Source organism: Odocoileus virginianus, unplaced genomic scaffold (genome assembly GCF_023699985.2).
Source record: "Odocoileus virginianus isolate 20LAN1187 ecotype Illinois unplaced genomic scaffold, Ovbor_1.2 Unplaced_Contig_11, whole genome shotgun sequence".
In the NCBI taxonomy this organism is placed as follows: Eukaryota; Metazoa; Chordata; class Mammalia; order Artiodactyla; family Cervidae; genus Odocoileus; species Odocoileus virginianus.
The window spans coordinates 392378-420199 of record NW_027224328.1 but is presented as its reverse complement, the minus strand read 5'-3'; the positions used below and the strand labels follow the sequence as shown (position 1 = coordinate 420199).

General features: G+C 41.0%; 1 protein-coding gene across 1 annotated transcript; it reads left to right on the top strand.

The window, feature by feature from the left end:
• Positions 1-15698: 15698 nt before the first annotated feature.
• NECAP1 (NECAP endocytosis associated 1) lies at positions 15699-27485 on the top strand. The gene is made up of 8 exons (XM_020898748.2): positions 15699-15829; positions 21104-21204; positions 21360-21464; positions 22119-22200; positions 22961-23069; positions 23159-23342; positions 25086-25188; positions 25760-27485. Exons 1-8 carry the CDS (start codon positions 15735-15737, stop codon positions 25806-25808), a joined length of 828 nt encoding a protein of 275 aa, XP_020754407.1. The 5' UTR covers positions 15699-15734; the 3' UTR covers positions 25809-27485.
• The last annotated feature ends 337 nt before the right edge of the window (positions 27486-27822 follow it).

Genomic DNA, 27822 nt, shown 5'->3' with positions numbered 1-27822 from the left:
GACTGCAGCCATGAAATTAAAAGACACTTACTCCTTGGAAGGAAAGTTATGATCAACCTAGACAGCATGTTAAAAAGCAGAGACATTACTTTGTCAACAAAGGTCTGTCTAGTCAAGGCTATGATTTTTCCAGTAGTCTTGTATGGATGTGAGAGTTGGACTATAAAGAAAGCTGAGCACCGAAAAATGGATTCTTTTGAATGGTGGTGTTGGAGAAGACTCTTGAGAGTCCCTTGGACTGCAAGGAGATCCAACTTGTCCATCCTAAAGGAGATCAGTCCTGAGTGTTCATTGGAAGGACTGATGCTGAAGTTGAAACTCCAATATTTTGGCCACCTGATACGAAGAGCTGACTCATTTGAAAAGACCCTGATGCTGGGAAAGATTGAAGACGAGAGAAGGGGATGACAGAGGATGAGATGGTTGGATAGCATCACTGACTCAGTGGACATGAGTTTGGGTAGGCTCTGTGATGGACAGGGAGTGGTGTGCTGCAGCTCACGGGCTTGCAAAGAGTCAGACACGACTGAGTGACTGAACTGAACTGAACTGATTCACCTTGCTATGAAAATTTGAGGTAATTAGAACTGTATTCTTCCTCCACATATCAACTTCAAATTCTTATGTGTATTAGCTACATTGTTGTGATTTATAAAATTGTCATTCTTGATTGTTGTTCAGTCCCTAAATTGTGTCTGCCTCTGAGATGCCATGGACTGCAGCATGCCAGGCTTCCCTGTCCTCTATCTCCTGGGGTTTGCTCAAATCATGTCCACTGAGCCAGTGATGCCATCCAATCATCTCACCCTCTGTTGCCTCCTTCTCCTCCTGCCTTCCTGCCTTCAATCTTTCCCAGCATCAGGGTCTTTTCCAGTGAATCAGCTCTTCGCATCAGGTGGCCAAAGTATTGGAGCTTCAGCTTCAGCATCAGTCCTTCCAGTGAATATTCAGGTTGATTTCCTTTAGGATTGATTGGTTTGATCTCCTTGCATTCTTTATTATTAATATAAAAATATATAAATAAATAAATGCAGCATAGTCAGAGTCTGGTGGGTGGGTGAGAGATTCCAGCATTAGAAAACAGGCAGCAGTCTAGTTAATTAAATTGAATTAGTTAATTAATTGATTGGATTAACTAATTCCCTGGATTAATTAGTTTTATCAGGAAGGAGTGCAGAAGACTGAAGAGGGACCTTGAGCAGTGATTTCTCCTTAATGTAGACCTTGAATGGAATTCTCACTCACACTACCCTTTTACATATAAACATGTGAAATAAAGCTTTCAGTCTATATGAATCAACTTATTGTCCAAACAGTAATATCTACATCCCCCCTCGTTTGCAGCCAAATCTCAATGGAATATTTTTGAGGCAGAAAGACCCGAGAAAAATGCCAAGAGTTGAGTTTTACTTACATATTCATTTTTTTCCATTGTTATTATTTAATAACAAGAGTAGTATGTGAGTGTGTTCAGTCACTCAGTCATGCGTGTCTGACTCTTTTCGACTCCGTAGACTGTAGCCCACCAGACTCCTCTGTCCATGGAATTCTCCAGGCAAGAATACTGGAGTGGGTTGCCATTTCCTTCTCCAGGGGATCTTCCTGACCCAGGGATCAAACCCACGTCTCTTGTGTCTCCTGCATTGGCAGGTGGATTCTTTACCACTGAGTCACCTGGGAAGTCACTTATCTTTTAATATCAGGACCTATTAGTTCACATCATACTTTTAAAGTTATTTCATATTATACCACTTAGTCAATCATTCCCCTTTGTGGATATTCTATTTTTATCCAAGTTTAAGCGGTTATAAACAATGCCTCAATGAGTAGTCTTATTTTTACATATCTCGGAATTTGTCTGTAGAATAGTCTCCTAGAATTGTATTTGTTAAATCCATGTATGTGCATCCACAGTTTTGAAAGCTATGTCGTTTCCCACTAAGGAGACTCTATCAGGTTATATGCCCACCAACAGTGGAGAGGGTAACTATTCTCCTTGCGAAAGATAAGGCCTTTATCACTAAGTTAGTACCATAACAAGTACTCCACTCTTACTATAGACTTTATATAGTTTACAATGTGGGAGATTGAAAAAACAAAGAGCTTTGTATATACAATTATAATAATACAGTAAGGGCTGTTAGCAGAGTAACCTTGGGACCAGGAAGAGGGAATGACTAATTCTCACTGAAGCAAATAGGAAGATAATGCACTGAAGAGCTGAGCTTTAATGATAGGTAGAAATTTGACAGCTACTAATAGTACTACAAAAGAATTTATCCCTGGGTTGGGAATATGCCCTGGAGTAGAAAATGACAACCCACTCCAGTATTCTTGCCTGGAAAATCCCCCGGAGTGCTACAGTCCTTGAGATTGCAAAGAGAGTCAGATTCAACTGAGTGACAGAGTACATGCATACATATGTACATAATAGCGCTGTAAAAGAATTTATTTCTGTACCCTGGTAGACCAAGAGTTTGCTCCTATCTCCAGTGCCTGCTGCCATGCTTGCAATAGCATGTGTCTGGGGCACCAATAAGTAAATAAATGAAAGAATGAATGTTTGGTTGAAAAAGATGCTGGCCTTTGAATATATAATCCAAAAATTAATTCAGGTCTTTAAAGTTGTTTCTGGTGTGGATGCAGTTTTACTGATTCCTTTTTCTCTAAAGATTATACAGCAGTTAAAACCAGTCGGAGGGACTTCCCTGGTGGTCCGGTGGCTAAGACTCATCTCTCCCAATGCAGGGGACCTGGATCAGGGAACTAGATCCCACATGCCACAACTAAGAGTTTCCAAGTTGCAAGGAAGATTGAAGATACCATGTGTCACAACTAAGACCCACAGCAGCCAAATAGATAAAATTAAGAACAAAAGCCAGTTGGAGAACTTCCAGCTGTATTACTTAGATTTGCAGATCAAGAAGGAAACAATTGAGCGCACCTTGTGGACAGGGCTTTTATTTCTGGAGGGTTTCTGTCCTTTCTTATAAGTATTAGTTGTTTTATGGTGTAACATGGGCTTCCTTTGTGGCTCAGCTGGTAAAGAATCCACCTGCAGTGCAGGAGACCTGAGTTTGATACCTGGGTTGGGAAGACCCCCTGGAGAAGGGAAAGGCTACCCACTCCACTGGCTTCCCTGATGGCTCAGAGGTTAAAGCGTCTGCCTCCAATGTATCCCTGGGTTGGGAAGATCCCCTGGAGAAGGAAATGGTAACCCACTCCAAGTATTCTTGCCTGGAGAATCCCATGGACAGAGGAGCCTGGTAGGCTACAGTCCACGGGGTTGCAGAGTCGGACACCACTGAGCGACTTCACTTTCACTTTTACCCACTCCAGTATTCTGACCTGGAGAATTCCATGGACTGTATAGTCCATGGGGTTGCAAAGAGTCAGACATGACTGAGCAAATTTCACTTTCACTTTCATGGTGTACTATGGAAAAATTGGGAGCAATATATGTGATTTTCCTCTGTATTGTTCCTTTTTAGTATCTAATTATAGACTTCTAAGCAGAGATAAGATATTTTGAAAAGACTGAAATTTTGAATATATGTTGCAACACAGCCATATTAAAACCTTTTACGAGTCACTGATTAATTCTACATTTTCAATAACAGAAATCTGTATTCACTTGGTCAAAATAAAAGTTTTAGAGTTGTACACTCTCTGTCCTGCTCTGTCTGAGAGAATTAGAAATGAATATATGACAAAGTTTCCTTAACAAAAAACGCTTAGATTCATTATTAGACCATATATGTGCAGGCATGCATGCTAAGTCACTTCAGTCATGTCTGATTCTTTGCGACCCCATGGACTGTAGCCCACCAGGCTCCTCTGTCCATGGGATTCTCCAGGCAAGAATACTGGAGTGGGTTGCCATGCCCTTCTCCAGGGGCTCTTCCTGACCCAGGAATTGAACCCGAGTTTCATATTTCTGCTGCATCGGCAAGCAAGTTCTTTACCATGAGAGCCACCTGGGAAGCCCATTAGACCATCTATAATTTTACTCTAAGTGAAAAATAACCAAATGCCCAATACTATAATGTAGACAAATGCTATGGCTACAAAGCAAAGGATGAAACTGATGACAACTGGTCGAGTTTAGAATTAGCTGGAAATTTTTTCATGGAAGAAAATTCTCGAGGTGAAAAATGCTCTAGATTAGAAATCTGAATTCTAGTTTAATTTATTTCTCAATTTTTGAGAATAAAAATAAAGCAAGCTTTATTTAGAAGATAGGGGCTTCCCTCGTAGCTCAGTGGGTAAAGAATCTGTCTGCAACCCAGGAGACTTGGGTTAATACCTGGCTTGAAAAATCCTGATAAAGCTGGTGGTATCCGTTTTGGTTAATAAAGTTGGGCTCAAGTGTTTTAACAGGTCTTTACTACCATTACAGACTGACATGCCAAGGGCATTCTGAATGCCAATGACAGATTTAAGTTATTTCAAAATCCAAGATGGTATCAAAAGCCATTGGAATTTGGATTTTTCGTAGACGAATACACTTTTATGGTAAAGAATCTGCCTGCAATGTGGGGAGACTGGGTTCGATCCTAAATTAGGGAGATACCCTGGAGAAGGGCATGGCAACCCACTCCAGTATTCCTGCCTGGAAAATACCATGGACAGAGGAGCCTGGCAGACTACAGTCCATGGGGTTGCAAAGAGTCAAACACGACTGAGTGACTAGCATACTTTTATATGAGTGACTTGATTACTTCGTTCTGAAAATGAAAATGTTACACTGAGCAATTCCCCTCCTCCACAGATCCCTGAGGCAATGTTGCAGTTGCCTCTGACAGCCAAAATCTCAACATTTCAACAGAGGGAAGCTAAGAGGAACTGGGAAAATGAAAAGCAAAATTAATAGCTCTAATTGTAATTGATATAGGCAGCTGCTACTTGTGGCAAACCAAAGCCTAGTCTGATGCGTATTCCTATTTCCTCACATTTCATTGACACTTACCAGACGGTAACGACATTCTTGAAGGAATGTACCAAGACTAGAGCGGGAAGGCCCAGACTGTGAGTGGACAGAATGCATTTTTGCATCCAGTTGCCTTAGGTGGTACAGTTGACTAAGGACAAATACCCAGTGGGAAGACCCACTAGCCAAACGTAACTAGAAAAGAGGATAGTAAATGCATAATCAGCATAGTGAGTTCTAGTTTTAGCTTTAACTGCTTGACCTTGGGCTGGATGCTTGACCTAGAATTTTTTTCTTAGAGATAAAATGAAAGGATTGGACCAAATGATCTTTAACATTTCTTTTACATCTAACAACCCATAATTCTCCCATTTCAAGCAGGAGCAAAACACAAACTAAGGTGGAGGTAAGACCAACACGAGTGGTTGATACAAATCAAGTGGGTTGCCTTGAGCAAAAAGTACACGTGGGAGTTATAAAGGTACGTAGAGACCCCGAGTTTGAATCCGGGCTCTGCCACCTACCAACTGTGTGATCGTTCAGGAGCTATTCTGGCTCTCCAGGTGGCCCTAGTGGTAAAGAACCCACCTGCCAATGCAGGAGACATAAGAGACGTGGGTTCGATCCCTGGGTGGGGAAGATCCCCTGGAAGAGGGCATGGCAACCCACTCCAGTATTCTTGCCTGGAGAATTCCATGGACAGAGGAGCCTGGCAGGCTACAGTCCATGGGGTCACACAGAGTCAGACACGACTGAAGTGACTTAGCACGCACACACAAGAGTTATTTAGCCTCTGTGTTTTCACTTCCTTGCCTGCAAAACAGGGATTGTGTCAGATTTTTATTTATTGATACTCAAGCCCATTTCCATTCTTTCTTGCTATTTCTCTATGAGAAGTTTCGGTATTGCATTTCCTAGACCTTCACTTTGGTAGGCTCTGAATAGGCTCTGCCAGAGGGGTATGTTCATATGCTCTTGGGAAGTGAAGACAAAAGGGAATGGTTGTATTTTTTTAATTGGTTTTTATTTTAGTGTAGTTGATTTACAATGTTATGTTAGTTTCTGCAGTACAGCAAAGTGAATCAGTTACACATATACATATATCCACTCTTTTTTAGATTCTATTCCCATATAGGTCATTACAGAGTATTGAGTAGAGTTCCCTGTGCTATACAGTGGCTTATTAGTTATCTATTTTATCCAATCTCCCAATTTATCTCATGCCCCTTTCCCCCTTAATATCTATAAATTTGTTCTCTACATCTGTGTCTCTTTCTGTTTTGCAAATAAGTTGTCTGTACCATTATTTTTAGATTCCATATATAAGTGATGTTATATTTGTCTTTCTCTGTCTGACTTATTTTCACTCAGTATGAAAATCTCTAGATCCATCCATGTTGTTGCAAATGACATTATTTTATCTTTTTTATGGCTGAGTAATATTATCTTGTATATATGTACCACATCTTCTTTATCCATTCCTCCATCTATGGACATTTAGTTTGTGCAAAAAGTTTGCAAATATGTTTTTAAAATAAAAGAACAAAACCCATAACATAGAATAAACCTTAAAAATATTAAAATATAAAAGAAAGAGAGACTGAAAGAGGAATCATTTAGTTTCTGACTTCTGTAGCCGCAGACAACTCTGGTGGCCTTCTGCAACGAAGATGGCAGGTGACCTTGGCAGCTGCTGGTGGTTGTGGGCTCTGGCCAGGATTACTAGTTTTGTTACTTAAAGGTGTGGGGTCCAGTTACTTGCTGCTCAAAAGCCAATAAACAGGTCAGGATGGTGGAAATGAAAGTGCTTTGTTTTAGATGCTGGTAGCCACCTAAGGAAGAGAGATTGAAAGGGAAGTAAACTGAGTGTTTCTTGAACACCCTTTATGACTTTAGTTCCATGAAACCCAAAATGGACAAGGAATAAGGCTTTAGTTTGTGTTCATCTAGTCCAATGAGAGGCTGTAAGAAAATTGGTGGGGGTGGGACAGGATTCAGGATTATTGAGGGTTAGATGGCTCTCATAAATGTTTGAAGTGTAGATAAAGTTTTGAGTAAATTTCGATGGATGTTTTAGGTTAACTATCTTATTTGTGCACTATTTAGAAAATGTCCTCTTTGTTTCCTTTCTCCTTTGCCTTTCCTTCCCTGGTTTATTTCCACTAGAAATGGGCAAGGTGATGATACAAAATGATACTGGTTTGAAAAACCACCCAGTTTTTCCCTCTGTGCAAGGAAAACACCAGGTCTTTAGCTCCCATATGTCTCTCTTACTTTCACACAGGACATTCATTTTTGACACTTTTGGCACCAAAGGTGGTTTTTTTTTTTTTTTTTTTTCCTCCTTTGCTACACTGTGCAAAACTTACCTGATGAGGGGTCAAACTAGCTGTACCCCTGCCTGGACCACTAAGGAAGTCCCCAAATGTGTGTGTGTTCTTTCCCTGCATCAAATAATTCTGCAACACCAGCTGGCTGTCCTACAATTTAACCCAATTCTGACACTATCTACCTGGACATAACATCACATTCTACCGGTTAAAGGCTGAACTTCCCAGGTGGTATAGTGGTAAAGAATCCACCTGCCAATGCAGGAGACACAAGAGACCTGGGTTCCATCCCTGGGTTGGGAAGATCCCTCTGGAGGAGGAAATGACAACCCACTCCAGTGTTCTTGCCTGGAGAATCCCATGAACAGAAGAGCCTGGTGGAGCCTGGTGGGCTACAGTCCATAGGGTCCCAAAGAGTTGTACATGACTGAGCATGCATGTACATTCCATAAGACTGCTCCCAACTTCAGATGCCAATCACAAGTTGTAGGTTCCCCATGTTATCCACAAATTCTGTCTTGGCTACAAATTAGGGGTTCTCATGATTTTCTTCTCTTTGGGTTCGATTATCTGTTAGAGTGGTTCACAGACTCAGGAAACAATTATTTGGCAGTAATTCATTTAGTAGATGGATTTCAGTCCTCCAGGCTCCTCTGTCCTTGGAGCTCTCTGGGTAAGAATACTGGAGTGGGTTGCCATTTCCTTCTCCAGGGGATCTTCCCAACCCAGGGACTGAACCTGCATGTCTTACATCTCCTGCATGGGCAGGCAGGTTCTTTACTACTAGCGCCACCTGGGGAACCCCTGGGAAAAAATATTTAGGTTTACCTGTTTGTTAAAGGACATGATAAAGGACACAGATGAACTGCTAGACGAAGGGATCCATAAAGTGAGGTCTGGGAGGTTCCTGAGTGCAGGAGCTTCTGTCTCCAGTAGACTTGGGGTGTGTCACCCTTTCAGTACATGGATCTGTTCAACAGCCTGAAAATTCTCTCAACCCCATGTTATTGCAATTTTTTGGAGGCCTCATCACATAGGCATGTTCAATTATTAACTATTTCTAGCCATTTCCCCTTTTCCAGAGTGTGCAGGGTGGGGCTGAAAATCCCAAGCTTCTAATCATGGTTTGGGCTTTCCTTGTGACTCAGCAGTAAAGAATCTGCCTGTAATGCAGGAGACACGGGAAACTTGGGTTTGATTCCTGGGTCGGGAAGATCCCTTGGAGGAGGACATGGCAACCCACTCCAGTGTTCTTGCCTGGAGAATCCCTTGGGCAGAGGAGCCTGGTGGGCTACAGTCCATGGGGTCACAAAGAGTTGGACATTATGTAAAGACTGAGCACTCACGGAATCATGGCTTGGTTTTTCCAGAGCCCTAATCCAGGAGCCATTCAAGAACCCACCTAGAGTCACCGCAAGAGTTTCCCTTGTGTCAGAAACTGGGATCAGTGACCAAGTGTTAGAACAAAAGATGATGTCTTATATATCACCTAGGATATTAAATGTGGGTTTTATATCTTTTTCAATATTATTATATGTATGTGTAAGTATATGTGTGTTTTTGAACATCGCACATATATACATATAAAAGTATACATGTAATTCTGCAACTCTTCATTATTTAATTTTTACCTTTTGGACTCTTCATTTTATTATATTGAAATACTTAAAACAGACAAATGAGTATACAAAAAATATCATTAATATCAGCTTTATCAAGTTGCAACTAATCAGCTTTATTAAGATCTTAAATATTTTGATATTATTTACTTAAGTTATTTTTAAAAGATGTATATACTCCTATCCCAAATCTTTTATCTTCCCTTTTCCCCAGATGTAATTATTTTTCTTTCTGTGTGTACTTTTATACATTTTCTATGTATGTATGATTCTGTAAGCAATATGTGGTTATACTTTTAAGTTTAAAAATTTTGTGTGAACAGTTCTTGATTTACTTTGATAAGTTATTATAACCATTATAAGAAGGGTATAAAATGGGAAAGAATTTCCCTTTTCCCCCTTTCTTCATTTCCCAGAAATAACAGTCCTTGTTAAGTGTCTCAACTATAATTCCATAATTATTTTATGCCTATCAAACCTAAGTACTTTTAACACAGTTTTATACAAATGACTTAATATTATACCTTTTCTTCTGTTTCTTGAAGTTTTCCCTTATCAGTTTACCTTTTCAGATCAGAACATCCAGATTAATTGCAATTTTTGACAGACACAAATAGTACTTCACTGATAGATGTACCATAATTTATTTATGGAATTGATCAACTTCGGACTGATGGACACTTAAATTATTTCTATTTTTTAACTGCAAAAGTACTGTAATAAATATCTCATGTATTTTTGTGTACTTGAGAAGGTATCATTATGGCTTATAATAAATGAGAAACAAACGTGTGCACAAAATTACATGTGTACTATTTTTGAACCAGTATGTTGTATGCTTCTTCTTCTTTTTTTTTTTTTTGTATGCTTCTTGTATAATGTAAAGTGGTAAAAAATAAGTTTCCAAATCATGAGACATGAGGTTCCAGTCCTCACTGCATCACCACCTATGTCCTTAGATAGATCATTTAATAAGTCTAGTATGCAAGTCTTTCGTATGTAAAATGTGGGATTTCTCATTAAAAAGAATAAAATAATGTCATTTGCAGCAACATGGATGGACCTAGAGACTGTCGTATTGAGAAGGAGACAGAGAAGGAGAAATAACCTATGACATCTTTTACACCTGAAATCTAAATAGAAATGAAACAAATGAAGTAATTTACAAATGATACAAATGAAGTAATTTACAGAGCAGAAACAGACTCACAGACTTAGAGAAGGAACTTAATGGTTGCTGGGTGGGAGGGGAGGAAGGAGGAGGAGAAGGGATAGTTAGGGAATTTGGGATGACATGTACACACTGCTATATTTAAAGTGGATAACCAACACCAACAAGGAGCTACTTGATAGCACAGGAAAGTCTGCTCAGTGTTATGGAGCAGTTTTGATGGGAGGGGAGCTTGGGGGAGAATGGATACGTGTATATGTATGACTGAGCCTCTTCAGCTGAAACTATCACATTTTTAATCAGCTACATCCCAATACAAAATAACAAAATTTTAAATGTGGAATTTTAACTACAAGGTCCCTAAGATCCCTTCTAAGTAAGCAAGATCCATAAACTATGATTCAAGTTGCATTACAATTTTATAACTGCATTTGTAGCAACTCCAGGATTTAGGAAAATTGTACTTTAACAAGTATGATTTCATGATAAATAATAGTGGATGGAGCAAAAGTAAACCAGAATTTAAAAGCCTATGATAAAGAACTTTTTGTGTATGTGCAAAGAAGAAAGAGCAGAGAAATATGTTACTGGTATAAGGCAAGAAAACCACGACCTCTATTTTCATGTTTAACACATTTAAAAGGAATCAAGGTTTGAGATGGATAAGGCCTCCATCATTTCCAGCAAAAATGCTTTTGTTGAGCTTGGTTAAATCACATATACTTAGAAAGTCACAAATAGTGAGAAAATTGGCTTGATTTCTTGCACAGTTACCATAGACAGTCTAGAATTTTGGAATTGTGTGGCTACTACCCTCTAGCGGTGGGCAGAGGTGAATTCCAGTCAAGACATTTGAAATTTTCTTGATTGAGAAAGGACAAATCACCCCTGTAAAGATGGACAGAAATGATCATTCATTTAACAAACAAAAAAATGTATGGAGCTTTTATTATATTCTGGAAACTATGATAGATTCTGGGGAAATATAAATATGCTTCTTTCTTTTGGAAAATAAACATACTTAAAAACAGTTGAATGCAATGGGCTAAAACCGATTTAGAAAAATGTTGTGAGAGCACAGAGGAGAGTGTTACTAGTTCTATTCAAGGAATTTGAAGAAAGCTTCCCAAACTAACATTTAATTTGAATCTGAAGCCATTTTACCAAAGAATGAATGGGAAGGGCATTTCAGTCTTTGCAAATACGTTTGGCATGAATAAAAGTAATGCATTTGGGAAATTACAGCACTGTGAGCAGGTAAGTTAGAGAGGACATTGGAGGTGCAGATGAGGAAGGAAGGGTGAGAAGAAGTGGCTCTACATGAGTCTGGAAGGAAAACTTGGGGCAAGACGGTGAAGAAGCATCTGACTAAGGACATTAGACACTATTGTACAGCCAGTGGAGAGTTTATAAGATGTCTTAAAAAAGCAGAGTTCAATGCTCATAAGGGCCTAAGTAAATGATCTAATCATCAGTTATACTCTTGGTCTTTCTTTAGTACGTTTTTTTTTTCCCAACCTGTTAAATGGTGAGGAATGTTAGACCTCTTTTTACCTTTTCACTCTAAGTTCAGATGTACTAACTGAAATTGGAATCAATTTTGTGGGTTGAGAACAGCAGAAACTAGAATAAAATACAATAGAAACTATAAACTGCCATTAGGTTTATAGTTTAGTTCAGTTGCTCAGTCGTGTCCGACTCTTTGCGACCCCATGAACCACAGCACACCAGGCCTCCCTGTTTGAGTAAACTCCCAGAGTTTACTCAAACTCATGTCCATCGAGTCGGTGATGCCATCCAATCATCTCAACCTCTGTCGCCCCTTTTTCCTCTCACCTTCAATCTTTCCCAGCATCAGGGTCTTTTCAAATGAATCAGTTCTTCACATCAGGTGGCCAAAGTATTGGAGTTTCAGCTTCAGCATCAGTCCTTCCAATGAATATTCAGGACTGATTTCCTTTAGGATGGATTGGTTGGATCTCCTTGCAGTCCAAGGGACTCTCAAGAGTCTTCTCCAACACCACAGTTCAAAAGCATCAATTCTTCAGTGCTCAGCTTTCTTTATAGTCCAACTCTCACATCCATACATGACCACTGGAAAAGCCATAGCTTTGACTATGGATGGACCTTTGTTGACAAAGGTTTAGTAAGACTAGCATTTTGGGAAATCTTTGTTTCAGGCATATATATTTGAGTTTGTATGGGTGCATTGGGTTCTCATATTTTTTAAAAAAATGGCTTGGAAAAGACTACCAAATAAGTCTATAAGTGTTAGTCAGTCGTGTCTGACTCTTTGTGTCCCTATGGACTGTAACCTCTGTCCATGGAATTCTTCAGGCAAGAATACTGGAGTGGGTAGCCAGTCCCTCCTCCAGGGGATCTTCCAGACCAAGGGCAGTATGTCTAAAGGTCTCTCCTAATTTAAAGTTCCTGCACTTCTACTGGGTCTTCCCTGGTGGCTCAGAGAGTAAAGAATCACCTGCAATGCTGGAGACCTGGGTTCAATCACTGGGTTGGGAAGATCCCTGGAGAAGGGAATGGCTACCCACTCAAGCATTCTTACATGGAGAATTCCACGGTTAGAGGAGCCTGGCAGGCTACAGTCCATGGGGTAGCAGAGTACTGGGCTTCCCAGGTGGCACTAGTGGTAAAGAACCACCTACCAGTGCAGGAGACACAAGAGACTATGGTTCAATGCCTGTGGGAAGATCCCCTAGAGGAGGGCATGGTAACCCATTTCAGTATTCTTGCCTGGAGAATCCCACGGACAGAGAAGCCTGGCAGGCTACAGTCCATAGGGTCACAAAGAGTCAGACTTGACTGAAGTGACTTAGCATGCATGCATGCATGTACTTTCTAATAATAGGCTGATTCTTTGAAAGTAAATCTCATTAATCTAATTCACAGGTACTTTGAAAAGAATCTATAGGTAGTCTTTCAATGGAATGCATGAAATGTTTAAAAGTTTGAGGTCTACCTATATGTACTGATATAAAACGGTATCCTGATGTATCGTCAGGTAAAAATCAAAATGTGGACAGCATATATGATTCCATTTGTGAAAATTCATAGACTCACATACACTTACAAATGCATAATGCATAGAAAATACCAGAAAGAACATACAAAAAATTGTTTAGTAGTCAACTCAATGGAGACCAACAGAAGGACGGATCTTGAGAAGCATGAAGATGGACTTTAAAGTTTTAAAGATACATTTTATTTAGTTATAATTTACATATAACATAATGCATGCATTTTAAGTGCACATTTTATTTAGTCTTGACTAACATATACATTTTGTGCAACTAACACCACAATCAAGATACAGTGTATCTCCATCACTCCCTTCCCCCCCAAAGTCTCTTTCATAGTCTTTGAATTTTTTGCAAAGTATATGTAAGACCCTGAAATTGGGGGATTTGGGAGAAATGGCCAAGTTAAATAAGCTAAATGACTGTACTTCAGTATAAATCTTATATTATTCAACCATTATTACCTACTGTGTGAAGGGCATTGTGCTATGTGCTGAAAAGGCAAAGTTTTTGCCTTATGTAGCTGATAGTTTAGTGGGAGATATTTGAAGAATAAAAACACCTTGCTGCTGCTGCTAAGTCGCATCAGTCATGTCCGACTCTGTGCGACCCCATAGACGGCAGCCCACCAGGCTCCTCTGTCCCTGGGATTCTCCAGGCAAGAATACTGGAGTGGGTTGCCATTTCCTTCTCCAATGCATGAAAGTGAAAAGTGAAAGTGAAGCCGCTCAGTCGTGTCAGACTCCGCGAGACCCATGGACTGTAGCCTACCAGGCTCCTCCATCCATGGGATTTTCCAGGCAAGAGGACTGGAGTGGGTTGCCATTTCCTTCTTCAGGGTATCTTTCCAACCCAGGAATCGAACCAGGGCCTTCTGCATTACCAGCAGATTCTTTATTGAGCTATGAGGGAAGCCTGTATTATACACTCACAAGGACTTCCCTGGTGGCTTAGATGGTAAAGAATCTGCCTGTAATCCAGGAGACCTGAGTTTCATCCCTGGGTCGGGAAGATTCCTTGGAGTAGGAGGCACCCCACTCCAATTTCCCTGCCTGGGAAATCCCATGGACAAATGAGCCTGACCAGCTACAGTCCACAGGGTAGCAAAGAGTCAGACATGACTGAGCACAGCATACACACACACACACACACATCTCAAAGCATCCTATAGTAATAGATATGCCATTAACCATTTTCTGTTGATATTCATTTACCTAGCTTTCATTTTTCACCATTACAAACAATGCTGTAATAAACATCATTGTATATATTATTTTGCACACACAAAATTATTGCCCTAAAATAGCCATTAGTGGATTTGCCACATTGAATGTTACATACAGGATATTAATTCGAAATTTACCTTCAGAAATGCTATACCACTACCTTCCAGCAAACAGTGAGTAGTTGATTCCCCATATCCTTATAATAGCTAGATATTTATGATTCATTTTAGAGTTTTAAGGTATCACTTTGTTATGCAGGGCAGACAAATTAGACAGGTTTCCAACCAGTCAACATGATGAAGTGGTGCCTACACCACTGTTGTAATTAGGCAGACTTGAGTTGGTATCTTGGTTTTCCACTTGCCCTCTGTGCTAATTAAATCAATTAGGTGACTGTTGTGGCAAGTTTAAATTTGGAGTGTACAAGGCAGGTGTTTATGGAGACACTGCAGTAGAATTTACCATTATAATAAAACTGAGAGCAAACATAGGCTATTAAATAATTCATAATGCTGTCTCAACTGGTCAGGAATTGAATTGATCCCATTTACAACTTAGCGTGTTAAGTCACTCAGTCGTGTCTGACTTTGTGACCCCATGGGCTGTATCCTGCCAGGCTCCTCTGTTCATGGGATTTTCCGGGCAAGAATACTGAAATCGGTTGCCATTTCCTTCTCCAAGGGATCTTCCGGACCCAGGGATAGAGCTCAGGTCTTCTGCATTAAAGGAGGCTTCTTTACCACCTGAGCCACCAAGGAAGCCCATTTACAGCTTAACATGGGTAAACTTTCCAAACGATAATCAAGTACACACTGAAAGTGTGGCAGACTATTTCAACAGGTGCCATTCTCAAAACTCTGAGATAAAAAGGAGTTATTATAAGGCAATGGATCAGGCCCGGCATTTTTGAAGTTTGGACTCTGGAAGATTAAAATCCACCATGTCTAGGCCTGGGTCATACACTTTCTTTAGGTATCCAATTTGGGATTACGGACCCGCGGATACCTCCTTTCTGCTTGGAAACTACGGTTAAAAAGTGACTTGGAAGAAAAAAAAATCCGCCAAGCTTCAAGATGGTCGTCGTTCTCCCACAGCACTGCTGGTACCTGCCGAGAGCAAGATGGCGCTTTCCCTCCTCGCTTTTCTGGGATGGAGATATCCTTAACATGAATCACGCACTTGGAGGGCATCCTTGCCATTACCCAAGATGGTGATTCACGCAACCTCACCGTTTCCAGGTTTCAACATGGCTTCCCCAACCCGAGCCAACGGAGGTTAATCTCAGGAAGCCAGCCGAACTCTCGCGGAAGCAGCCTTAGCGGAAGTGCGTAAGCGGAAGTTGTTTTAGAACTCAACACCCCGGCTCTACGTCCCGCCCCCGCGCTGACGCCCCGCCCCCAGCGGCACTGCGAGCAGAGTCAAGATGGCGTCCGAGTTGGAGTACGAGTCTGTACTGTGTGTGAAACCTGACGTCAGCGTCTACCGGATTCCGCCTCGGGCCTCCAACCGCGGTTACAGGTACTAACTTCGAGTCACTGCGGCACGCGCGCACCCGGTTGAGCTTGACACTTTGTTTCTCAGGTAGCAGACCGCCCTTCCCTGCCATTGCCGCCTCTGGCTTGTTACCTTGCTAGCCTGGCCACCTGGGTTTTTGTCACCCTTTCCCCCATTTATTCCCCCACTCTGGACTGCCGACATCTTTCTTTCCCCCTCTTAAAAAAAAAAAAAAAAATTACTTTTCTGTACCCTCCCACCGCTCTCCCCCCGGAACCCTCTGGATTACCCATCTGCTCCCCATTATCCTCCTCCTGTCGTGTCTGCGCCTCGGCCAGTCACCTTTCCTTCGCTCATCCCTGCGTCCTTCAGGTTGTCACCCTTATCGTCCCATCCCTACCCCCCACCCCCGCACCCCCCTTTTCCAATATCTCGTGCGCATTTGTTGGTGATTATTGTGTCTTAGGCCCTTCTCTGGATGAGATAATTTGTCTTTTGTGCCGTTCAGTCTTGCCACCAAATACCACCATCCACCGTTTGATTTTTCCCTTCAGCACTTTTGTTAGTGGGCAAATGATGTTAAGTTTTCCAGTGGTTGTCTAGTCTGTTTCTCTTCAATGTGTTTTCTATATATTGAAGATACTATAGTATAGGTGATACTGTAGTATTTTCAAGCCGTCCTTCCCTCTTATCTTCTCATACAGCTTTTACTTTCAGAGTTAAGACAGCATTTTATCTGGAGGGCTAACTAACCACCTTGTAATCCAGTGACTGTGAGGGCCTGAGGATGCTGTCGAAAGTTACGGTCATGCAGTCCAAAGAATTAACATGCAACTCACTGGGTTACCTGTTAAAAAAATATGAGTGTGAGCCCTGGCAATTTAACAGCTGTGTGATTTGAGACAAATCTTTTAGCCTCTCCCAGCCTAAGTTTTCTCATCTGTAAAATAGAAAAAAAAAAAATGGGGAGGGGGTGATAATAAAACCTGCTCTAGCTTTGTACCTTTAGAAGTTTTTGGAGGGTTAAATGAAATCATAATAAATGTGAAAAATAATTAAAAATGAGTTTCCTAAAAAGGATTTGGTAAACAGTAAAGCAGTCTATAAATACAGCATTTTGATTTCTCTTTCTGACTCACATCACCAGCATGATTTTCCTCTTGGCATTTGTTACCTCGGCTTAAAAGTTACCCTCTCTGTGTGTCTTATGTTGTGCTTCCTTATCAGAGGTGCTTTCATCGTGAATCAGTATCTTTGTGCTTGCTGACCTGTGCACTAAATCCTATGGGTTGTATCTTAAAAGGTAATCCTAATTTCAAGCTTTCAATCAGACCCCAGCTGACCGTGAATAAGACTCTACATGCTTTTTGATGATAGTCACAGGGACTAATACCTGTGAGTCAACTGAGACCTCTCCTCCTTTGGCCAACCTTCCTTGGTTTTTCTGCTCTGGCTTAGGTGTGCTCCGCATGCCTCCATAGTACCTGCTCTTGACTCTCTCACTTGCCTTCCTTCTATGTTCTAATTGGTTGGTTGTTCCCCCAGTTCTCCAGACTAGACCATGAACAACTTGAGGTCTTCTTAAACTTTAGAAGATCTTTTAATCATTTTCTAGGATCTAGCACAGTGTCCTGCACATAGTGGAGACTCTGTAAATGTTGACTGAAAAGAATTAATAGGTTACACTTAAAGTAGCATTGATTGATCTGTTGAATAAGGTAAAATAGCTGATGACCTGTAACTTTAGGTATTAATTCTTCCTAAAAGATATGGTACACATTGGAGTGGGTTTCAGTTCTTTTTCAGTCTGACTCTTTGTGACCCCATGGAACCTGCCAGACTCCTCTGTCCATGGAATTCTCCAAGCAAGAATACTGGAGTGGGTTGTCATTCCCTTCTCCAGGGGATCTTCCCTACCCAGGGATTGAACCCAGGTCTCCTGCATTGCAGGCAGATTCTTTACCTACTGAGCCACCAGGGAAGCCTTTTTCTTTTGCTTCACGCTTTTAAAAATACCTTTTACCCATCTAGATTCTCTGTCTTCACTTTTACTTTATCCTTTATTATGTCAGTTAACTGCACTGAGCCATCAAAGCAATTTCTTAATTTTCCTCTTTTACCCTTTTTCTTGTCATTTTATGTTTTCCATGCTTATTACTGACATTTTATCCTACAAGAGGCTTTTTATATCAACCACTGTTAGTGAAGAGAGCAGAATTAAGTTTGAATCGTGATTCTCATTTATTTGCTGGGTTACCTCTGGCAAGTCACTTAAATCTTTTGAACTTTAGTTTTCTCATCTGTAAAGATGGGTATAATATTATTCACTTTGTGAGATTCTTTCAGTTTTCACAAGAATGGGCATAATAACTCCTGGAACAGGTACTTCATAAGTAGTGCTTTTCTGTCTTTGTGTCTGTGTAATCTTTTTTGTTGTTTACCAGAACTCATTTTATATTATGAGCATGATTTATTCTCTAGGCTGCCGTTAAAGGAACAACTGGACTTTATAGGAAGCAGGAGAAATGCTTTCTTTGAAATGAGAGGGAATAATTGACTTTGATTCACCTGTATAAACTGTTGATTCACCTGTAAAGCTGTCGCTTCTCGGACTTTCACTGACTGGACTTACAGAAGGAGAATTTAGGTTGATGGGAAACTTATAAATGATTAGAAAATGGTTCTTAACCTGTAAAACCTTTTTTTATTTATCGTTACCCGTCTCCTCAACTAAATCAGTACTAACCCTACACTGTGTTTTAATGTAATGAAAAGAATGCTGGACTTTGAAGATAAGGATTGTTACTGTGCTATTGTCCTTTTCTTCATTTAGAGAGAGTAGTTTTTTCAACCTCCAGCCTTCTTAGTGAGCTTCCCTGGTGGCTCAGTGGTAAAGAATCCCCCTGCCAGTGCAGGAGATGTGAGTTCGATCCCTGGGTTGGGAAGATCCCCTGGAGAAGGAAATGGCAACCCACTCCAGTCTTCTTGCCTGGGAAATCCCATGGACAGAGGAGCCTGTCGGGCTGCAGTCTGTGGGGTCCCAAAAGCGTCAGACGTGACTGAGTGAATGAACAGCAACAACAGAGTAGGCTTTCATGTCTGTTCCATATAGCTGCTATAAGATTTATTGCCAAGGTAGATGAAAATAGGTGAAGTCAGTTTCGAAGACCAGTAAAAACCAAGAGTACCCCTGGCTAGGTCTGGGGAGTTGGAGAGGAGTTAAGGTTCATGGCTAAGGAAAACTGCTGCGTGAATATCCATTCATTTACTGAGAATTTGTTAAATATTGGCCACTAGACATACAAATAAACCAAGGAACCTGTCCAAAGAAGCGCATCTAGTAAACTTGTTCCTAGTGTTTTCAGTAGCCCATTCACACTATGTCTACCTCATGACAGAAGAGTGGAGTAAGTAACGACTCATTCAAAAAATTTAATAGACAAGGACTTCTAGAGCACGCTCTGAGCTGGATCAGACTCAGGTACTTGGGGGACTTTGAGACAGGACATCAAGAGAGAAGGGCATGACAAAGATGTATGTTGTAAAATCCTGTTCAGAATTTGTCCTAATTTAAATTTTCATGTCTTCCTGTCTGCCATTTGCTTACCATCTTGTTAAACATATGTTTACCCAGATATACTTTATTGTTACCTTCTTAACTGCAGGTGTTAGTCTCTAGGTTCCCAAGGGATGAGTCATTAACTTTAACCTTGCCTTCCCTTTTCCACACTACTTGCAAAACAGAATCACAAATGCAGTGTTTTGTAAAATTGGTTCATGTTTAAATAATGTCTTAGATTTCATTCAAATTCTTCTAGAACACAGATAATAAGTATTCAGTGTTTTGTAATGTTTCCATTTGTATCTCTAATCTACATGTCTTTCCGAAGTCCAGTTTCATATATTCACATGTATACTCTGTATCTCCTCTTGAAAATCTATTAGACATCTCAGACCTAACAGAGCCAATGCTGAACTACTAATCTTTATTTCCAGAGATGTTCTATCTGTGGTCTTTCTCATCTCAATTATTGGCAGCTCCTCTGTTCAGGCTAGAAACCTTGGCGTCATCCTTGACTTCATCTTTGGTGTCTCCCTTTGTCTTTTACCTTGCATCCATTCATTAGAAAATCCTGCTGCCTTTGCTTTAAATATATCCATTGTCTAGTCACTTCTCCTTTCTCTTCCTAGTCACCATGGTGACTCCCCCAGATTACTACAGTAGTCTCTTAGCTAATCCCCAGCTTTAGCATTCATATCGCTGCATCTCTGCTCTGTGCAGCAAACTAATCCTTTTGAAATAAAAGGGAGATCATGTCACATCTCTGCTTTAATGGCTTCTTCATTCAGACTAAAAGCTAGAGTTCTTAGAGTGGCCTGCAAGACCCTACATGATCTGTCCCTCAGTTAGTTCTCCCACCTCATCTCTTTCTGTATTCTAATCACAGGGGCTTCCTTGCTTGAGGGCAATATAGCAGGCCTGCTCCCATCTTAGCATCTTTGCACCAGCTTCTGTTTCCTACACCCGGAATGCTTTTCCTCCAGATATCTGCATGGGTAACTCACTTCCTTCACATTTTGTTCACATTTCACCTTGTTAGTCAGACTTGCCCTGACCACACTTTTGAAAGCTGTAGCTATTCATTCTCCCACTACCTTCCTGAGCTCCTTTTTCTGCCCTGGCATTTTCTTTTTGCCTTAGCATTTAGCACCTTCTGAGCTATTAATGATTTTACATATTTACTGTTTCTTTTTTATTATCTATCTCCTGTTAGACTGTAAGCTTCATGATGGCTTTAAACTTTGTTCCCTCTTGTATCCCAAGTACTTAGAATAGTGCCTGTGACTTAATACACACTCTGTAAATATTGGTTGAATTCAGTGAAAGATAATACATTTAGGGATTTGGGAGGCTTCTGTTACCCAGGATATTTCATTTAGTAGGCTTTGTTGTTCCCTGATCAGCAAAATACTATTATATAAAGTACTATCCTCAGTGTGAAAATAGTGTCATTGTGATAAATGTTTAAATTACTTTTTTTTTGTAGTTTTACATATTTTTAGTGATACTTACTGGACTTCAGTAGTAACATTTTTTTCTGTTTGCTTTGGACTGTGTTGTAACCTGAGGCATCTTTGTAGAGAGAATGATGAATTAGTCTTTTGATTATTTAATAGGCAGAAAGAGTAAGTAATTCAGAACAGGGAAATAGAAATATGGCAAATGATTGTGTGTAGGTTTTTGGCAAATTAAAGACATAGACCGGAGGCCTGAGACTTTACATTTTTCTATCTTAGGGCATCTGACTGGAAATTAGATCAACCTGATTGGACTGGTCGCCTCAGAATCACTTCAAAAGGGAAGGTTGCTTATATCAAACTCGAGGATAAAGTTTCAGGTAATCTACTGGTGACCCTCTGCCATATTAAGGATATTGGTTTGGTGTTCTTTTATAAATATTTTCAAACTGGGGACTGGAGTGGAAATACTTGCTAATTGAATTTTAGGCTTTTTGCTTCCTTTGCTTAAAGAAGTCTTTTTCTTACCTGTCAGGGGAACTCTTTGCTCAGGCACCAGTAGAACAATATCCTGGTATTGCCGTGGAGACAGTGACCGATTCCAGCCGCTACTTTGTAATCCGGATCCAGGATGGAACTGGTAAGGGATTGGGGATTTTGAATGAATTGAGATTCGGAAAATAGTTAATGCACATCAATGGAAGTGTGTCCCAGTGCATTTATCTTCAGTTTACTAAAATTTTTCTTCTCTTTGTCCAAAGTTAACTCCAGTTGCTAGAGGAGAAGGATTAATGTGTTATTTGTAATAGTTGTAAACACAAGTTCAAGAGGTGATTAAAAGTAGATGTAAATAAATCAGAATATATGTCTAACCAAAGAACTGGCAAATACTGCCTGTTCATTGTTGCAGGGTTTTTTGTGGGACTACTTTATATCATCAATGTTTATGGCAGGCATCTTTTCTCCAGTCAGAGGCTGGCAGACTTTTTTCTAAAGAAATAAGATAATAAACATTTCTGGGCCACATGGTCTCTCATAGCTACTCAGTTCTGTCACCATGGTATGAAAGCTGCTGTGGATAATATGTAGACAAACTGGCATGGCTTTGTTCTAGTGAAATTTTATTTACAAAAACAAGCTCTGGCTGCATTTGGCTCATGGACTGCATGCAGTTTGCCAATCCTGAGAGAATCTTTCACAGAGGTTGTCTAGTTATGGTAACTATTATATTTTCATTGGGTAGCATTTGCCCCAGGCATGCTTCCTGTTGGGAGGATTCCTATCTTTTTCACAGGGCGAAGCGCTTTCATTGGCATTGGCTTCTCAGATCGGGGTGATGCCTTTGACTTCAATGTCTCTCTGCAAGATCACTTCAAGTGAGTGAAGCGTGTCCTGAGTTACCAGGTTGAGTGTGTGGGGAATGCTGCCCCTCCATTGAGTGGGCACTGTCTCTTAACCTCCTGCTTTCTCTACTTCGTAGACTAGGTCTTATGACTATGAATCGTCCCGTTCACTGTTTTCTTCCATTATCTTTGTATCTAGTCTATCCTTATAGCTGGAATATGTTCTTAATCTACTGTGCACTGGTTTGGGAAGATGCTGCTGTTTATGCCTCTGGGGAAGTTGCCCATAGCTCTTAGGGGGCTGAGGAAGGGCGTAACAGTAGCAGCAGGGCTTTCTGTGAGATAGTGGGGAGTTACGTGCCAGATTTGTCACTCCATCTAACTCACATGTTTTGTGCTTTTGTCTTAGCTGTGGTGACTAGCACCATGCACACTGGTAGAAAAGGGTAGGTTTTTCTGCCTCAGAACTTGCTGAGGTTGTGGAAAGCCACCCAGTCAGTGAGGGGGGCAACCGGCCTGCTCCGTCAGGGGTGGCCCTTGATCACGGGGATGGGGATTGGTGGCCAGTTGCCCTCTTGTGGAGGGACATTTTAATCTGCCATTGTATATAGTTCCCCAGTGGTATTGAGCTCCAGTTGCCCTCTTCCTTGGCTTTTCTTCCTTTCCTTTCTACGTCTCATGTTCCCTTACTCTGCTTTCTGGAATTATGTTTCACATAAGTTAGCCACAGATTGATGTGTCAAACTCTGCTCTCAGGGAATCCAAGATAAAATAATGTACCCTTTTATTGAAGGTGGGTGAAACAGGAATCTGAGATTTCCAAAGAATCTCAGGAAATGGATAGTCGTCCCAAGTTGGATCTGGGCTTCAAGGAAGGGCAGACCATCAAGTTGAGTATTGGGGTGAGTATGGTTCCCCTCACCTCTCCTTGTATTTCCATAAGGCTATGACTTCTCTTTCTTTTTCTCACCCTCCTTTTTTTCTTTTGTAGAACATTACAACCAAGAAAGGAGGTGCTTCTAAGCCCAAGACTGCAGGGACTGGGGGCCTCAGCTTACTCCCACCCCCACCTGGAGGCAAAGTCACAATTCCCCCTCCATCCTCCTCAGTTGCCATCAGCAATCATGTCACTCCACCACCCATACCAAAATCCAGTCATGGAGGTAGTGATGCAGGTAAATCTCTCTAGTACTTTTAACTTTGAGAAATCATAGCTTAGGGTTTATTGGTAATAACCTGTTTGCCGAAGAGAATGTCAGTGGTTTTGCTATTAAAGGCACTTGGCTCTGACAAGTTGACTCTGGCAGCCTCCAGCAAGGGATTAAAGCTTTTCTAGTGAGCTGAGAGTCATGGTATCTGGTTGATTTTTTTTCTAAAAATGGGTAGATATTAAAAAGACTGTTTCCTTCATTGGACCTTGGTGAAATGCTAGTAGGCCCAAGAGTCAGATGGACCAAGATTTTGGTCATAGCTCTGTTTTTATCTGGATGTGTTTGGTAACATTTAGGTTCTGTGAGCCTCAGTATCCTTACCTGTAAGATGGAGATGTAAAACTTATCCCAAGACTTTGAGGGTAAAATGATGAGCTCAGTACTTAGCATGTAGTTATCATTCAGTGAATGTTATTTCTCAATCCTTTCCATTTCTTCACAGGGTAGTTGAGAGGAAATTAGACAACATCTGGGTTTTTGAGTACATTTTTGTTCTTCCTTACTATCTGGTGGGAAACAAGAAGAGATAAAGTCATTTCCATTTAAAAGATGAGAAATTAGAATTCTAAAAGGAATTTTCCTGAGATTAGAGAACCTAGTATTAGACTCTGAGAGTTATAGCATTAATTAGTTAATTATAACTTAATATTATTTGTTTAAAATTATATCATTAATCAATTATAAGTGATTGCTTATAGGAGAAGACTTTCTCTTTCTGGAATTTTTGAGGTAAAAGTGGTTATAGGCTACTTCCTTTGGTAAGTGTTGCCAGAAGGCACTGAGGATAATATCTAAGGTTTATTTATTTATTTTTTTTAAATTCACCCTTTTGTTTTGAGATAATTCTAGTTTCACTTGCAACTGTAAAAAATAAGAAATCCTATATACTCTTTATCCAGTTAACCTCAATGGTAACATTTTGCAGAATTGACAGTGAGACTGTCTACCGATCTTCCTTAGATTTCTTCATGGTTAGGTATTCTCATTTGTGTGTGCAGTTGACCCTTGAATAATGCGGAGCTTTTGTACACTGACCACCTCTTGCCCACCTCTGTCCCATGTAGTAGAAAATCTGTGTATAATTTCACAGTCAACTCTCCATATCTGTGGTTCCATATCTGTAGATTAGATTAACTACAGATCATATAGTACTGTACTGAGTGTTTATTGAAAAAAGTTCATGCATAAGTGCACCCATGTGGTTCAAACCCACATTGTTCACGGGTCAGCTCTAGTTCTGTGCAGTTTCATCAGGTGTAGGTTCCTGGATCCACCACCAGGCTCAGGACACCAAACAGTTCCACAGGACAAGGATCCCTTGTGTCCCCCATTTTTAACCACATCTTCCTCCTTCTTCACCCCGTCCCCTTTTCCTAACCCTTGGCAATCAGTCACTAATCTGTCCTCCATCTCTTAATTTTGTTACTTCAGGAATGTTAATGGAATCATGCAGTATATAACCTTTACTCAGCATGATTCCCTTGAGATTCATCAGGTTGTTTTGATATATGTCAACAATCTGTTTATTGCTAAATAGTAGTCCATCATATGGATGTACCACAGTATGTTTCACCCACAGAAGAACATTTGGGTTGACTGCATTTTTGGCTATTACAAGTAAAGTTGCCGTGAAATTGTGTGTAGGTTTTTGTGTGAATATAACTTTATGTTTCCCTGTTTCTGTTTCTTCTCTTACCTTGTACTCAGATATCCTTTTAGATTTGGATTCTCCGGCTCCTGTCACGACACCAGCACCAGCTCCAGTTTCTGCAAGCAATGACTTGTGGGGAGACTTCAGCACTGCATCCAGGTATTAGTGTAGGGAAACCACCATCCTCTCAACTGGGCTCTCAGTGATGTGTGCCAGTCCAGTGACATCTCTGATCTGGGAAAGCAGGGCATCTGTAGGTCATACATGGTGTTTGGGAGGAATTCTAGGTAAGGAGTGCAGCAGTACTGGGATGGTGGGATAAGATTACTGTAGGATGGAGCTTGGGCTTTCCCGGTGGCTCAGTGGTAAAGAATTCGCTTGCAGTGCCAGAGAGACACAGGAGACGTGGGTTTGATCCCTGGGTTGGGAAGATCCTCTGGAGAAGGGAATGACAACCTACTCCAGTATTCTTGCCTGGAGAATCCCATGGACAGAGGATCCTGGCAGGCTACAGTCCATGGAGTCGCAAAGGGTTGGAAACAACTGAAGCTACTTAGCACACATGCACGCAGGCAGGATGGAACTTGGGTAGCCTGGTGCAGGGCTTGGTGAGCAGAATTGCTCTGAAGTACAGTTTCAGAAATTCTGGGCAGAGATTTCTTGGAAACTGTTAAGAATGGAGTCCCTATCCTAATATGCTTCTGGCTGTCTCTGTTCTCCACTCTTGCAGCTCTGTTCCGAACCAGGCACCACAGCCATCCAACTGGGTCCAGTTCTGAAGAGCGCTGGCACGATGTTCAGGAGAGATGTGAAGAATAACAATGACTTTGAGGGCACCAATCTGAGAGGGGGGTTCAGAGCCACTTCCCTCCCCAGAACCAAAATCCTGGACAATCGTTCTCATAGCTTCTCCATTGCATTCAGGCTGGTGGTGTCACCCCCCTTATGCTGTTCCTTGGAGTGCAGCCAAGAAAGTATTTCTTGGCTTCTGTTCCCTGTCAAGGCAGGGAAGCAGTGGGTCTTAATGATGCTTGTGGCTGGCTCTATAGGGCTCAAAAGGCCAGGGTCTCTGAGGGGGGAATAGTCCCTACCATCTCTAAAAATTTTCTCCATCTTTAAATTCTTATTTCAGAATCATCTCAAGACCCTGGCGTGCCTCTTTGTGAAGCCCTTTCTAGCAATTTCAGGGGAGACAAAAACCTTGGAACTTCTTTTCCATTAGCCGAAGACTCTAAAAATGGACAGACTGACCTCAGTGTTTACAGATTCAGAATTTTGATAGGGGGTAGGTTGAGGAAAGACCTGCGTCCTGGGTCTCTGCTGTGTACCCTCCCCCAGGCTTGTCCTGTTGAGTGAACATCCAGTTTGTGGGTGCAGCCCCCTGACCCTCTAGCGCGTTTACACATCCCTTCCTGTGATAAGAGGGTTGTGTTGGTGGTGCTTCCACTCTTGTGTCTGTTGAGCAGTGCAGCATCTTTGATCAGTGGTTGTCTCTTGGATGAAGGAGGCTCAAGGGGCTGTGTTTTCCTAGTTATATTCTAGAGAAGCAGTCACTTTCTTGCAGCTCCATCTTGCTGCTGCCTCTGAAGCCCGGTGTTACTTTGTAACAGCCCCATTATTTGACCGAAAGTTTAAAGGGTTTGGGGTTTTTAACCTCATTTGTAGAGTAGAGAGGTTGAATGCACTTAACTCTTGATCAGTACCCACATTGCCTTGCTGCCTGGGTATCTGGCCCCTTTTCATAAACACTTTTTGAATCCACCAGCTCTTCAGCAGAAAGCTGCTATATTACATGTATTGTCATTGATGAAGGAAGCTGGAGAGCCATGGCTTTAGCTGTGACAGATTTTGCCTGGATGAGGGCTGTGATACTTGTCACCAGGGGTATGTGAGAAGCAGGTAGCTCTCCTGCCACTTTCCCTCTGTCCGCCCACCATTCCTTTTATTAATGCTGTGAAGGGGTCCCGCTCTTGGGTGAACGGGCTCCAGCTATCTGATTTGTCAAGGGGCAATTTTGAGAGTGAATGTGAGGATGTCACCTCTTCCCTTAGTACCTATTTGGATATGTACTGGCTGAAGGGAGTCCTTACGTTTAGTTTTTAAATAGATTCTCTCTCTTAGATTTCCTTCTTGACTCTTTTTTTAACTTTGGGTCCATTTTGTTTTCATTGCTTCCCGTTCCAGGCAGCTCTATTCTTACAGAGCCATGGCAGGACATTTAAAAATTCCAATAGAAAACACTAGAAGGAAAGTCTATAGAATCACTAGTGACTAATAACTACTGGGAACCTATTTTTCAATCTTCCTGTATGTTGTGTTCTTTGTATTCTCAAGATGATAATATATTATGTATTTGAATTGCTGAAAAATTGAAAATGATGTTTAAGATATATGTATATAAAGCATACGTATGCTGTATTGGTGCAATAATGGTAATTAAAAGTACGGAAAAGGCCTCTCTTTTGTCTTTTCATTTGCTTGTTTCCCTTTTTTAAATTTAATTGACCCAATATAGGTGGGCCGATAGGTAATAAAAGGAAACTTTATCAACTCTTTTTCGAGAGATGGAGCCTTTAAGAGGTGAAGGGTCGACCTCTGTCCTCCTGGCTCTCAACCCACAGAGGCTCATTGTAGAGACCATTTGTCTTTATTATTTGCTGGTACCATTAATTTTATTTGCTTCAAGTTATCTTCGTGATCTAGCCACCTTTCATATTCCAGAACTATGATTGGCAAAAATAAAGGGAATCAATGCTTGAGATAGAACTAAAGTGAGAGTCACAGACTGGAAGC

Bases quoted from the DNA above. Each gene is read 5' to 3' on its own strand.
- NECAP1 (XM_020898748.2), top strand. From the start codon at position 15,735: ATGGCGTCCGAGTTGGAGTACGAGTCTGTACTGTGTGTGAAACCTGAC. The intron at 15,830-21,103 runs GTACTAACTTCG...TTTCTATCTTAG, and splicing joins GCCTCCAACCGCGGTTACAG to GGCATCTGACTGGAAATTAG. The intron at 21,465-22,118 runs GTAAGGGATTGG...TCTTTTTCACAG, and splicing joins CCGGATCCAGGATGGAACTG to GGCGAAGCGCTTTCATTGGC.